This window comes from Globicephala melas, chromosome 4 (assembly GCF_963455315.2).
Source record: "Globicephala melas chromosome 4, mGloMel1.2, whole genome shotgun sequence".
Classification (NCBI taxonomy): Eukaryota; Metazoa; Chordata; class Mammalia; order Artiodactyla; family Delphinidae; genus Globicephala; species Globicephala melas.
In genome coordinates, this window is record NC_083317.1 from 80,884,919 (window position 1) to 80,899,639 (window position 14,721).

Sequence of the window (14,721 nt, forward strand, 5' to 3'; positions counted from 1 at the left end):
CACGCATGCATGCCTGTGAGATGCCACGTGGCCTCTTGTCTACTCCTTCCGTACCACACCCATACACACACCGTTCCATGTCCATGCCTTTCACCAGGACATATGGTGCACCTCCTGGGCTCAGGCCCTAAGCCTGCACTCCTGCCATTGCCACACTTGGAACAGAGGGAGACCTCTGAGGGCCCAGCAGGGCACATTCACGACCTTCTGAGTCTCCAGAGGCAACCTAAGTCTTTAACCGTCTCTTCTGATCCTGGAAGAGGATGGAGAAGGTAACGTGGTGTTGGGAGACTACCGTGGACTTGGAGTCAGGAGACCTGGCCATGAGTCCCTGCTTGGCCACTTACCTTGGAACCTAGGACCAGTTACTTAACCTCTCTGCAGCCTCATATTTTTTCTCTGTAAAGTAAAAATAATAATAATCTCAGAACAAATTCATTGTGACCATGTAGATGACAAATTGATTAGCAAACTGAGTTCTTTATACCCTCAGGGGTGAATGGCAGAAGGAGAAACTACAAAGTACATGTGACACGTCTTCTAGAGCAACAGTTTTACCAAAAATCTTTTGGAAGGAGGACACAGTAACTTAACTGATAAGTAATTTAAAACTTTTACCTAATACAGACATGGATGGTGTCATGCAGATATTCCATGTGTTTTTAATATTGTGCTTGCAGTTGGCACTTCAGGCTATGTCCCCACGTTCCCCCAGAGTCCATATCCACCCCTTCCGCTATTCAGGATACCCTGGTGAAAAATTTTTTGAGGAGTTCTATAGAATTCCCGGGGGACTTAACTGAGGGCTCAGACCCCCAGAATTTGGTGTCATGGGTCGCTTTGCATTTATAGTCACACACGTACACATGCATTCACACCTGCTTCCCAAATTCCTGGGCTGCTTCAGGGGCATGTCCTGGCCAAGAGGCAGGTACAACACGCTCTCCAGGAAACAGATGTGAAAGCTGCTGGCTGATGACCCACACTAATCCCTTGGGGCTTTCTCTCTAACTTCCTTCCTGAGTGCTTCTCAACCTTGGCTGCATGTGATAATCACTCAGTGTGCTCTAAAACATACTAATGATGGGTCTCATCCCCAGAGACTCTAATTTATTTTGTCTGGAGTGAGGGCTGGGCATTAGGACTTCTAGATGCCGGCCAGGTGGTCCTGAGGGGCTGCTAAGGCTGAGAGGCACCGACCCATAGAAGACAGAGGGGGAAGGGATTCCCCATCAGGGGCACCCCCCCAAGGGCCAGGACTGTGCCAGGAAGGCCCTTCCAAATGTGCTGTCTCGTTGAATCCTCCCAGAAAACCCAGAGGTGGGGCATTTGATGCCAATTTCTGCAGATGAAGGACCTGAGACTCAGAGAGGTCCAGGAACTGGCCAAAGGTCACCCCGCTGCAAAGTGGAAGATCAATGACTCCAACCAGTTTTGTCTGTAGCCCAAGTCCTGCTGCGTTTCCCTGCACCCCACTGCCTTCCAGAAAAGGGCACACACAAATACATCCCTTTGCAAAGAGTTCCAGTGACACACAGATGAACTGCAAGATGAGATGCTCAGAGGCTTGACTGCCAGGGGGGGTGAACTGTTCAAAGAGCAGGCAAAGTGGCTTTCCATCCACCTCGATTAGCATGATAGAGGTTAGGTAGGGAGTGACCACACTGGTGCAGTTCAGCAAAGCAGCCTGGCATCCAGAAGTGCACCCACTAAACAGGAACCAACCCTCTCTGGCCTCCCCGCTCCCTGCGCTCCTCCCAGACCCTTCTCTGCAGGCCCAGGGCCCAGGGCCCTGGGATGTGTTTCTGCAGCCTTCCCTGGTATCCTTCGCTTCCCTCCTGCAGGGGATGCAGCATGCGTGGGTGGAAGGGAATTCCTCTGTCAAGTGTGACCAGTGCCACAAAAGTATCAACTGCTACCAGAGTGTCACCGCGCGGCACTGCCTGTGGTGCTGGATGACGGTGGGTTGGCGCCCAGGGCAGTCCTGCTGCTTTTCAGTGTGGTTTTTTGCTCAAGCATCCTGCCAGAGGGCACGAGCAGAGCTACGTGGGCAAGGCTAAAGAGGGAGCCTAGAGCCCCTGTTCAGTGCCCTAAGTCTAACTGCCTCCAGTAAATCACCAAGATGCCCAGAAGGAGGGCACCCCCCAGGGCTGCTTAAGAAGAAGCTGACCAGTCTGCTCTCTTTGTGGCCAGGCAGCTGTGAACAGCAGGCTGGACCATTAACTTCCTTCGCCTGGGTGTTGTCTGGGCCGGGGGCACTGACAGAGTGGGAGAGGAATTAGATACTCAGTCACCTGCATCAGAGGAAGGCATACTCCTGACAGCAACCCCACTGCCTGGACAAGAGGCCTGTGCCCACTGCCATCATCCATGACAAATGTCCACTTCCTCCTTGGACACCTGGGGCTGCCTGACCTGCCTTCCAAAGCAGACTCAGTGCCGTGTCTTGTCCCCTTGACTGGGTATCAGCCTCAGAAAGGACGTGTCAGACTGCAGAACTCTTAAAATGCAGAGGTCGAGTCATGGGGTTCATCTCCAGCCTCTCATGGGTTTGTTCAACAAGATCTCCTTCCTTCCAGTGTCTCAGAGCCTAGGGAGCAAATATCCCATGGGGGCTCTGGAATCCACGTGGGGGTGCTGTACGGACAGGCCACAGGCCTGCTCGGGACCGTTTTGCTCCAGCTGCCATGGGCAGCACTTGGTCTCCTTTCTCTGCCCGCAGCAGACTTGGCACCCGTAACCAAGCACAGACACCGGTACACACTACACACCACACACACGCTCTTTCTCTCTCTACTTTACTGTGAAAGCCAGCAGTGCATCAGGATTTAGAGGAGCACTAGGCAACCTGCCTCCCTAGTAAATTTCTGAACCCTCACACTTGACATTTCCTTGATCACTTTCACTTAACTCTCATCTTCATTTTTTCCTCCAGTTTCACCGCAAATGTGAATTGTCAACTTTGTGTGACGGTGGGGAGCTCAGAGACCATATTTTGCTGCCCACGTCAATATGCCCCATCACCCGGGTAAGTGCTGCCACCCCGATGGGGCTCTGGCTCCCCTGCAACCCCAGCTCATGTTTCAGATGCAGGCAGCATTCAGACAGTCACACCCCTCCGAGGGCTCCCTCAGCAACTCTTAGGATTTGTGTTTTCAGCCCAAGTTTAAAAGAGGTCAGTGCTGCACAGTCAGATTGTCCGGGAAAACTTCCCTGACTAAAATGATTCCAACCGCTGGCCACCCAGAATGCTCTGAAATGGCCCAGCAAGGAAAGTGCATTCATTCTAAGCACCTTGCAGGCAGATCACATATATGGAACCTCAGTGAACACCTGTGCACAGCTAGGCTTCCCAGGCCTCCCTTGTCCCTGTCACCCTGTCTCCTGTGTCCAAACATGGACCTCCCTCTGCCTTGAAGATTTCCACTTGGGTGTCACAGCCCTTCTTGGAAATGAAAGATGCAAACGTAAACTCTATTTATCCCCATCTGAAACTTTCTCTGTCTCCTGTGTTGAAGACCCCTCTTTCAAGCCAGGCACCAAACACCTTAACTGTCCTCCTTCCATGTTAAAGATGCTGCTGAGTTCCACTGATTCCTCACATCTCACCCTGGACTTGACCATCTTCTTTCTTATTAAAAACTAAAGAAAAAAACCCACCACTTTAAAAACTATTTGGCAGTATCTACTAAGTTGGAAATACACAAACTATGACTCAATAATTGCCCTCCCGTGAGACATACGAGCCTTTATTCCACCAGAAGACATGTCCGGGAATGTTCCTATCAACTTTATTCATAACAGTCAGGCACTGGAAGCAAGCTAAATGACCACTGACAAGAGAATAGGTAAATAAGTTGAGGCAGATTAGTATAATGGAATACTGCATTGCAATGGAAAACAACCATGCTTAGATGCAAAAATATGGATAATCCCCAAAATATAATGCTGAACAAAAGAACCTAGACTCAGAAAAGATATGGTCTATGATTCCATTGATACGAAATTCAAAAGCCAGGCAAAACCAATAAGGTGTCAGGAGTCACAACAGAATTACGCCGGAAGAGGCAGTAGTTACGAGGGCATATACGTATGCAGAAATTCACAGAACTGTAGATTTAAATTTGAGCATTTTACTATATGTGACATTAAACCTCAATGAAATGAATAATAAACATTGAAAAAACAAACAAACAAAATAGGACATATGACTTAGGATTACATCATTTAGGTAGTGCTTAACAGAGAAACCAGATCTGAAACCTTGCTTCTCAGAGCTCAGGCTTCTAAATCAACAAAGTAGATTTCTGCCCATTTCAGTGTTTCCTCTGAAACACTGTGTCCCTTCCAGTGTCTCGAAGTTAAAGTCAGGGCAAGTGATGACAACTGCCTGGAGAGTCCTTGAGAAACCCAAAGGGAACATTTCTTTTTTTACGTCCAAAGTCCCACTTTGAAAAACTCCTCCCTACACTATATTGGTTTTCTATTCTCTTCCTTTATATTAACCATTTGTTTTTCTTCTGATTTCCTTTTTTGTAGTAGGCATTTTGTTTTTCAAAAGATGCTTGTCTTTCCTCTCTTTTATAGGACAGGCAAGATGGGAAGTCTGACGGTAGCGTGTCAGCCAAGGACGAACTTGTAACGCAGGTACCTTGGCAAGCCCCAAATCTACTCACTCGTTCTAAGCTGGTCCAAGGCTGTGGAGGGGAGAACAGGATTTGGCTTCTAGAGAAACACATCTCAACATCTGCTTTCTTATCTGATTGATTATATCACACAGGACACTGTATTTCCAGCCTCTGGGGTTACCTTTGACAACCACACTGTAGGCAAGTGGTGCGAAGGGAGGTTGGTTGATCCCGTGGCTGGCCGAACTGGCTTTATCACCTTTTTAGGAACACAATGCATGGAACTTCATTATGCATACTCCCTGAATAATAACAAGAATGTGACTTAAAGGTAGACAAGTAGGTTTTCCAGGACTGCCAAGCTGTCTGCAGAACGTGATCTGCCAGAACAGAGTTAACTAGATCCAAAAGTTCTTCTTCATCCTTAAACGTATATTTCAGAACTCGTTTTTTTAGCTGGATCCACCAATGAACTTCTCTTTGTGCCTTTCACAAAGTTCCAGGGAATGCAGGAAAGGCAGCCTGGTGAGGTAGAACAAGTACCAGAAAAGGAAATAGCACACTGGGGCCTTCTCCTCTGCCTCTGAACCTTAAGTTTCCTTGTTTGAAAGGGGGGGCGTAGCAATCCCTGCACTGCCCACCTCCCATAGATGCTCCTAGATTCAATGAGAACATGTAGATGAGTGTAAAACATAAGCAATGGGAAAGCTCTAGAAAGCTCTAGACACCTTGAAAGGGAGAAAGTCAGATGGAGCACGCACACGCACACACACACACACACACACACACACACACACACACACACGGCGCAGGTATGTCAGTTGTTTACAGCTGGCATCTATCTGGTTATCCTGCATCTGTTCTGATTGGGCAGTGCCCATGCTGTACAGGTTGTTAAAACATTTTGGATATCACCCCCAGAGATAAAGAATTACTCCTTAAGCTCCAAGATGCTTCTGGGTTTCACACAAATAATCACTCTTGGCAGATGAGAAAATTCCTAAAATTTATAAAGGATGCTGCTGTCCATTTCAAACAATATGGCCCTGTGTTTGGTGAATTTTTAGCGTGCAATCTGGAAAAGTAGGCATTAGATAGTGAATATGGAGCAAAGCTGCATCTCTATCGGTGTGTCCTTCTGCTGAAGATACAGGTATTTATCGAGTGCCCACTCTTGTATCTGGGGCAATGGGGCCCTTGGTAGAAAGGTTATACACACACACGCCCTGCTCCTGAGGCATTAAAATCCATTTGATGTTTTGTGATATTTACCTGAGAAAATAAAAAATAAAGACATATACAAATAAATGATAACAAAAGAAACCCAGAAGATATTATTGGGTTGGCCAAAAAGTTGGTTCTGGTTTTTCATAAGACCTTATGGAAAATCCAGAACGAACTTTTTGGCCAAACCAATATATGCTTCAAGTGCAATAGCTTTCGTTGCAATGATCAAGGAAAACTTCATAGAGGAAGTAGCTCTTGAATCGGGCCCTGAGAATGAGGAGTTCTTTTTTAAGAGGTTGCAAAGAAGGAAGTGGGCATTTCAGGAGAAGAAGAAACCAGTGTGAGCAGCCCCAAAGGGTGGGAATTAACTCCCTAGAAGGTACGAGCCAGGCTTGGCTGGAACTGCAGTGAAGGTTAGAGTAATTAAGAGAGAACAGTAGATTGGGGCTGCACTTAAATGCCTTGCATGCCAGCTTAGGAGATCTGGATTTTATCCTCTGGGTAACGAGACATCTTTAAAGGTTTCTGAGCAGGAGTGGTATGACTAGTGATGTCCTGGGAAGGAACTGCATGGGGGCAGCATACAGGACTTCCCCTGAGGTGGGCAAGGCCCGAGCAGTGTGGGCACTGTGGCAGCTGCTGGAGATAAAGAGACATTCCAGGGAAAGAATTGGCAGGACAGGGTCTTCCCTGTATGCCTGGATGAGTAATAACCGTAGCCAGGAGAGAGGGCCAGTTTTGTGGGGAAAGAAGATAGGTCAGGTTTGGAGCGTGTTCTGGTGAGACATCTGGCTGAATGTACCCCCTGGACAGTGAGAAATGTGGAACCAGAGCTCAGGAGGAAAATGGGGGCTGGAAATGTGGATATGGAAGGTACTGGGGTGGAAGTATAGTTAACTCCATGGCTGTTACTTTATTTAGGTGTAGGCCGGATGGCCCTGACTTTTAAGATCATAATCAGTTGTATCCCTCACAAAATCTAATCTCGTGCTGTGGGCACAGTGCCACACCATTGTGAACAATTTGAAGTTGTAATGCCATTGCCCCATCTCTGATCCCAACTTCAAACGCTTGTCACCATTAACACTACTTAAAGGCCATTAGGCTGGAGACACTTAGCTGTTTCATCCCTCAGAAAACTCAGCCAGTGGACCAGCACCTTACTGCCTCCTGACCTCCTCTCCTCCGTGCCTGGAACTGCTTCTCTCCCAGGAGCTGCCTTAGCATCCACGCTCATCGCATTCTTCCTATTGGCTGAAACAGAGCTAATTTCTTTTTCTTTTGCCTTTTAAGTATAAGATCATCCCCACCCCGGGTACCCACCCTCTGCTGGTTTTGGTGAACCCCAAGAGTGGAGGGAGACAAGGAGAAAGGTATGTTCTCTTCTTTTTCGAGATGGAGAGGCTAGGCCAACTGTAACCAAGGGGGCTGTGGACATGGCAGACCTGTGGTCCAATCCCAACCCTACCACAGACCGCTTGATGACCTGGTCCAAGGGACTTAATGTCCTTGTGCCTTGGTTTCCTCCTCTGTAAAACGGAGGTAGTAATCGTTTCTCCTCCCACAGGGGTTTCGTGAACATTAAAATAGACACAGTGCTAGCCTAGGGCCTGTCACGTGGGCCATTATTATGGCTCCCAGAATCAGACCAAGTTCTGAGACGTCCATTAACTTCCCAGCCTTGCAAGTCTTTTCTTGATTTAAGAGACGTGGCAGAGGCACCTGGTTGAGACCTCCTGGCCTATCCCACCCTTGAGAAAGCAGGGCACCGTCTCATCAGTGAAGGAAACGCCCAGTCAGTGGGAAGCCCCAAGAGAAGGGGAGGGGAGGGGTGGCAAGGGGCAGAGCAGCTCTGCCTCCCAGTGTTCAGCTCTGGGGCAGGGTGATCTGGAATCCAGGTTTTAAAAAATAATAAGCAGGGTTTAAGCAAGAATTATGAGAGTCCCCACCCCAGTCCTAGGGGCGGAGCACCCCTCCTGAACTGACCTGATTAGCCTCAAGCTGGAGCCTTGAAACCAAGCCTAGATGTGGTCACTGCCCCCAGCCCTCCTCTGCCCCAACCCCACGTCCTGCGTGTCCTCCTGATCCCAGGATTTGGGGGACCTTTCCATAGAGGGTCCCTTGGTGCCTTTGTCTAGCCCACAAAGAGCAGAATCATCCTACCTAGAACATACGGAACACTTGGGAGAAGGTCTCCATGAAGGAGAAGGCTTTAGGAGAATGGAAATTCTGTTCTCCAGGTTGCTCTGTCCTGTCTTCTGTGCAAGGGGTGCTACTCCTGGGGTTGGAGACTGGAGTGCTGGATGGTGGGGAAGACCTTGAAATGGGGTGAGGGCATGGGTGAGGCCAGCCAGACCTGGGACTTCAGGGTCTGCAGGGCCTGCATGCACTCTTCTCCCCTCTTGGATATAAATGCACCCACGTTCCCACCATCAATGGGCTGCAGAGGTACTTGCCCTCCTGTGACTTCTCACAATGACATTCCCCTTCTCTGTCTTGGTCTCTCTCTCTCTCTCTCTCTCTTTCTTTTTTTTTCCATAGAATTCTTCGGAAATTCCACTATCTGCTCAACCCCAAACAAGTTTTCAACCTGGACAATGGGGGGCCTACTCCAGGGTATGGAGATATGATCTTTACTTCTTATTTCTCCCCTGCACCCTTAGATCTCTAAAGAAGATAGCTTTTGGGGTCACGTTTTTTTTTTGTCTCTTTCATCGGTGGACTTGTCCTTCCTGCCATTTCACTCCTTTTCTCTTCTTTTCCTCATATCTACTCTTACTTCCTCCTGGAGATACTCAGGACCACCCGTTATGGCTAACTCTGGGAAGTAGCCTCCTGTACTTTATCCCAGAAAAAGTTGTTGATTTTGTAAGAGGGAGAAATTGCATATGTCATTTGTTGGCTTGACAAGAAGGGCGGGCTGGTAGATTACTTTAACTTATTTGCAAGGCCATATTAGCTGGTATCTTCATACTGAATTATCAGGGAGAAGGAAAGAGTTTTCTTACCACTGTCTGTGTGTGTTTCAGAAATCTGTACAGCTGACTCAGCTTACCACTGCATGTTCTGTTGTGGGGGCCTTTAAGGATCAAGACAATTGGTTGTTCGATGAAATCACCTTTTTCCTGAATCATCCAAGTTAGACGTTGTTAAGCTCCCCCTGGCCCTTCTCCTGTCATTTGCCTATTGGCCATTTCCCTGCTCATCAGCAAAGTGTCAAGGAGACGGGGAACAATGAGAGGAGACAAGGCAGCCCTCTGCAGCGCAACGCAAGGTCTACAGGAGGAGCCGGTCCTTGTGCTGGTGGCGGACATGATGAGCCCTGTAATCAGAAGCCCCTCCAGCATTAGGGCTGGAAGGTACCCAAAGCCTGGTACCTTCTCACCAGCCAGAGACAGTGCACTAGAGACATCTGCCAGCCAGCCCAAAGCTATCTCAGTGCCAGGTCCTCAGACTTGCACCTGCTAGGCTGGGCTTTCCAACACACAGCTGCTTTGCCCAACATCTGAACCTGCATTTCTACTCTGGGCTCAGCAAGACCTTAATAGGGGCTGGAGTAAGGACTCTAAAAAGGAACTCTGTCCCTGTCTTTGGTTTGACACAAAGCTATTATTAAGGCAGCGTTGGTGCAAGACCCACTAAAGGGGAAAGAAACACAAATGTAGATTCAGCACCTCTGCCGTGACTTACCTGTAAAACTAACTTCAAAATAGAGCCCACCCGTACGGCTGCGCATACCATCACGGTCACCATGGTTGCCAATTACTGCTCCATTGTGACTTGTGACTGAGCAGCAGCCCACAAATACCTTTACCAGCCGGCTCTCTTTTAGGGCATTTTAATACTTGAATACAGACAGTACTCACTTAACTGCATCTATTCTCAATTGGTTTTGCCCAGGATGACAAGCCTGGTGGCTACTTCTAGAGCCACTGTGCCCTGAGTATCTCTCCGTGCTGTACATGTCAGCCTGTAATCAGACAGGCTGTCTAGCTGAAGGGAGCCTCCATTCAGAACCCACTTCATACAGGAGAGCAGAATTCTGCAAGAGAAAGAGAGGGAAGGGGATGTTAATTTGCCCACGCATACACTGGTGACTCAGAAGGGATCTTCTCAGATCACCGTGCAGGGCAAAGAGGAAATACTGAGCTTCAGCTTCTCAAGCCCCACCCCAAGGCCTCCACAGGTCATGTCTGTGCTAAAGCAGAGGTTCTTAACCTTTTTTGCGCCAGGAACCTATTTGACAGTCTGATGAAGTCTACGGACCACCTCTTAATATTAAGATAATATTTTTTAATGTATAAAATGAAATATGTAGGAGTAACAGGGAAACTCATTATATGGAAAAGAACAGTTATCAAAAGGTTTAAAAACAAATTTGTGATAGGAGAATATATGTGATTTACTAAGACATTATATACCAAGTTCCAGAGACAGGTCTAATAGCTATTGTAAATTAAAAGCAGCGATGAGCAGAAGTGATATAAAGTATCTACCACAGCTGTAGTAAAACATTGACATACCTGTGATTTCGGCCGCTTCACAAAGTCACAGGTATTGTTAATACCTCTGTGATTTGTGGCCTACATACATAATTGAAGGAAATGCTAAATTTCACTTAGAGCTTTAGGGAAGTTAAGAGTGTAAGATTTTCTTCCAGTTCGTGCCCCTCTGGCTTCTACTCCCAGACCCCTTAGATACGCGCTTCAGGTTAAGGGCCCTGCTCTAAAGGGTTAAGACCCCCGAGGGGAGATGGTGCTCCCTCCACTTAGGTCTGGGTGGGATGAGGATGCAGCCAGCTCAGTGCATCTGACTTAAAGGGGAGGTCGTGAGGACAGAGCAAGTGAGAGAGCCGGAGAGGAGTCAGAATGCTGGGGGTTAGTTGTATCAGTGTCAAAATAAGCAAACTATGGACTCCTCTGCCTAAATCGTAGAGAATTTCTAGAAAACCATTTTCTGTGTTGAATATCGAGTTAGCATCTCCTTATACAAAGACGGCTCCATGGGATTCATACTCAATGGCATTGCTTAGTTAAGTTCTGGTTTCATAACATTAAGTGACCCTTTCAACCCCCAAAGGAATCAAGGTCATAACATACTCCCAGGGAAGGGAGCGGGCGGGAGACTCTGACTCAAGGAGTGTCGAAGGTCAGCCTGTAAACAAAACCGTTTTGGCCTTTCTACTTCCAGACTCAACTTTTTCCGTGATACTCCAGACTTCCGTGTCTTGGCCTGCGGAGGAGATGGGACAGTTGGCTGGATTTTGGATTGCATTGGTAAGAATGGGCTGGAAGGACCTTTGCAGTTGACTTATCCTAAATACATTTAAAGTCAGAGGAAGGCAATCAACAAGAAAGAGAAACGGAGCCATGTTTTGTTCATCCTTGTTTCTACTCTTGGACCAGTGCTTGCCTAAATATCTACTTTGGGTGGAAAAAAGAATAAAAGAAGATAATGGAAGGATTCCCACTGGTACAGATGTAACAGCTTAGTTTCAGGCCTTGCTTCATAAATAGCTGTCATGGCCGATATTTAGGCAGTTGCAGGACGGGCCAGATGGGGGGTTGCGGGGAAAAGGAGCAGGGCTGGGACTCCAGGCAGGTCCAGGGTGCTGGATAAAGGCCAAAGAACTAGGCATTGATGCATAGCCCGGGGCAAGACACCTTGAGATGAACACCCGCAGCTGGAGCCCAGAAAGCACACCTCGAAAGCACAGATGAATGCAAGCAAAGTAGCGCCATGGTGGGCTGCGTCCAACAGGCCGAGATCCAAAAGGCTGTAGGGAGGGTAGGGAGGGCACAGGCTGGGTATCAGGAGGCCTGGGTCTAGTCCAGCTCTGCCTAGATCTGTGGGTCCTTGGACACAGCACCACCGGTAAATGATGGAGAATGATTCTGAAATTCTTGGACAAGGGGTATATTCAAGATCTAACCCTGGAGCACCCAGATGCACACTGGGACATGGGACATAAGCCTAGGAAAGCAGCCAGGGGTATTGCTGGGGAGGGCGGTCATCAAAGTCCGAGATGTCCCAGAGCAACAAGCCCTGCGCTGCTTTGGTCTTTTCGTCCTTCATTCCCCAAATCCTAGCTGTGCACCTCCAGATGCCCAGCGCCCCTCAAGGCACTGGTGGTGCAGCAGTGAACAGAGGACAAATATCCTACCCTCACGGAGTTTCCTTTCTAGAGGGAAGAGGCGGGCAATAAACAAAGAAATAAGTGAAACATACAGTGTGTTGGGGAAAAGGGGGAAAGGGAGCTCGGTGGAGGGAGTGGGGTTGCAATCTAAGACCAGGTGGTTCCGAAGGCCTTGAGGAACAGTTGACATTTGCATGGAGACCTGGAGGAGGGTGAGCCTTGCGGATACCTGAGGGTGGAAGGAACAGCAAATACAAAGGCCCTGAGGTAGGAGCAGGCCAGGCTGCCAAAGGCAGTGGGAAGGCTGCGGAGCGTGCCTGGGGTGTAGTGCGTGAGGGTAGAGTGGCAGGGGATAAAGCAGAGATAATGCAGGGCCAAGTCACTAGGACATGTAGGACATTATACGGAATGTGGCTTTCATACTGGGAAGGTCCCAAGATGCTGGATGGTTTTAAGCAAAGCAGGGACACAATGGATTACAGAAACAGAAAAGGGTGGAAGCTGGCAGACCAGTTAGGAGGCTCCTGCAGTAATCCAGGGAGGGGGACTGTGCCGTGGACCACAGTAGTGACAGAGGAGGTGGTGAGAAGGAGTCAGATATCTTTTGAAGGTGGAGCCTGCAAGATTTGCTGACAGACTTCATGTGGGAGATGAGGGAAAGGAAGGAGTCAAGGATGGGCCAGGATAGACCCTGAACAGGGTGGAGAAGCCTGGGCCCCCAGGGGTCGTAAGCAGACCACCTGGAGGAGGGGGACCGGCACCCCGCACACCTGCCACATCTACTCCCCCACAGGCACTTTGGTTTCCATGGACACAGCCCTGCCAAGCAGCCACCCACGCTCTCCTGTCACCTCGGGCTCTGGAGTTGTTTGTGGGAGGAGGGAGTCGTCCTCTGGGAGCCGAGGAAGGAGAAGCTGATCAGCAGGGGGTGGATGGCTGCAGTACCTGGAGCTGCTCGCACGGGTCCCTCTCCATCGGGAAGGAGAAAGTAGGCTTTGCTGATAAGTTTTATCAAATTCAGCTGCAGAGGACACAGGCGCTATACGCTGCCCAGAACAGAAAGGTCATGTGAGGTGATCTGCTTTTTCACAGGTTAGTGGCCCAAAGATTAAAAAACAAGGGTAAAAGGAGTAACTGCACAGTTTTCATTCATTCAAGAGAGAGGCTGAAGCCCTTGTTCTGTGCTCTCTGCCGCCCCATTTCGGTCCCCTCTCTGATGTGCTGTCCTGCTACAGCCAGAGTGGTCATTCCTGAATGTCAGTGGGGTTGTGATGTGTGCAGAGCACATCAGTGGCTTCCCAGGATTCTTAGATAAAGATAAAAGCTCCTCAGATGCTCCACAGGGCCCTAAGTGGTCTAGCAGCTGTCCAGCCAGCCTCATTTCCTACCGCCATCCTCTCCCTCTAGACCCAGACACCCAGTCCCTCTCTCAGACCCTTGAAGGCACCAGTGTCCCTTCTACCACAGGGCCTGTGTGTTCTGCTCCCCTGGCCTTTGCTTGGTCCGCTTCTACTTCAGATTTCAGCCAAAGTGTGGCTTCCTCAGGGAAGCCTTCCCTGATAACTCATTACAGGACCACACTCCTTTCCTTCCCAGTATGAATCTGAAATTATGCATCATTTCTATGAAGACCTTGTTAATAGCTGTCTCTCCCTCTCAACTGTAGGTACCATGAGAGCCGGAGCCATGGCTTTTTTGCCTGCTATTAGAGCCAGAACACCTAACACGGCACCTTGGCCTTCAGTAAATATGTGTGGAGATACTATGATGAATGAGATATAGTTCCCCCAGGGAGGTTACAGGACATTTGGGGAACATCCCCCAGGGAGGTTACAGCGCATTTGGGGAACAAACAAGTAGTCAGTTACAAGACAGTGTGACGAGATCGCCCCTGGTACTAAAGAAACACTCTGGAGAGGCACCAGGTCCAGACTAGGGCAACCAGGGAGGGCTCTGTGCTGAGCAGCAGAGAGCTTGTGGTTTAAGGCCCTGAAAGCACTTCAGCAAGGTTGACATGTCGAGTGGGAGGCAGGACATGAGAAGGATGAGGCTAGAGAGAAAGGCAGAGCCAGGAAGGGCTTCGCTGCATGCTAAGGGGTGGTGGGAGCCATGGCAGAAGGGAAAGCAGTGGACTAGTGTGATCAGGCTCATGGTTCAAGGATTTCCTGCCTGGGTAGAAGTGTGGAGAACACACTGGAGGCTGAGAAGGCAGAGAGGAGGCTGCTGCAGCAATAGCAGTGGGAAGGAATCATACCGTACCAGAACTCAGCCATCACCACGGGATGGAGAGCTATTAAGGGGATAGCATATAGAAATTGATGTGTAAATGGATGTGGGACAGCATATAGAAATTGGTGTGTGAAGGAAAAATCTAGAATGACATCCATGTTTCTAGCCTCAGCACCGTGAGGATGGTTGATCTGCTGGGATGCGAACCACAGAAGAAGGGGCAGACCTAAGCAAACAAGGGCCTTCCAGGCAAAGGGAAGAGCACATGCAAAGGCAGGGAGGCATAAATGTGGACTGTGTGTTCTGAGAAAATGAGAGAGTCCAGTGATTTACTCCATCTCAACCCTCTTGGTGGTAGTCTCAGCCCTGAGTCTTGCCTAAGCTCAGCCACTTCCGGCATGAGTCCGATTACCTGGGGCATCTATGAACACCTGTTCTGCTGGGGCAGCCCTAGCATGAGCTTCACGCAGGATGCTGATTCTTGCATCACTCCCCACTCAA

The 14,721-nt window shown here is 48.9% G+C and overlaps 1 protein-coding gene across 1 annotated transcript in view; it reads left to right on the plus strand.

Moving 5' to 3' along the window:
- The window catches only part of DGKG (diacylglycerol kinase gamma), a 124,327-nt gene that overhangs the window by 15,148 nt on the left and 94,458 nt on the right, over positions 1-14,721 (plus strand). Inside the window, exons 7-11 of the mRNA XM_060297510.2 lie at positions 2,936-3,028; positions 4,588-4,647; positions 7,149-7,228; positions 8,397-8,471; positions 11,046-11,131. Of these exons, the coding sequence (XP_060153493.2) occupies positions 2,936-3,028; positions 4,588-4,647; positions 7,149-7,228; positions 8,397-8,471; positions 11,046-11,131 (394 nt within the window). The remainder of the gene's footprint in view (positions 1-2,935; positions 3,029-4,587; positions 4,648-7,148; positions 7,229-8,396; positions 8,472-11,045; positions 11,132-14,721) is intronic.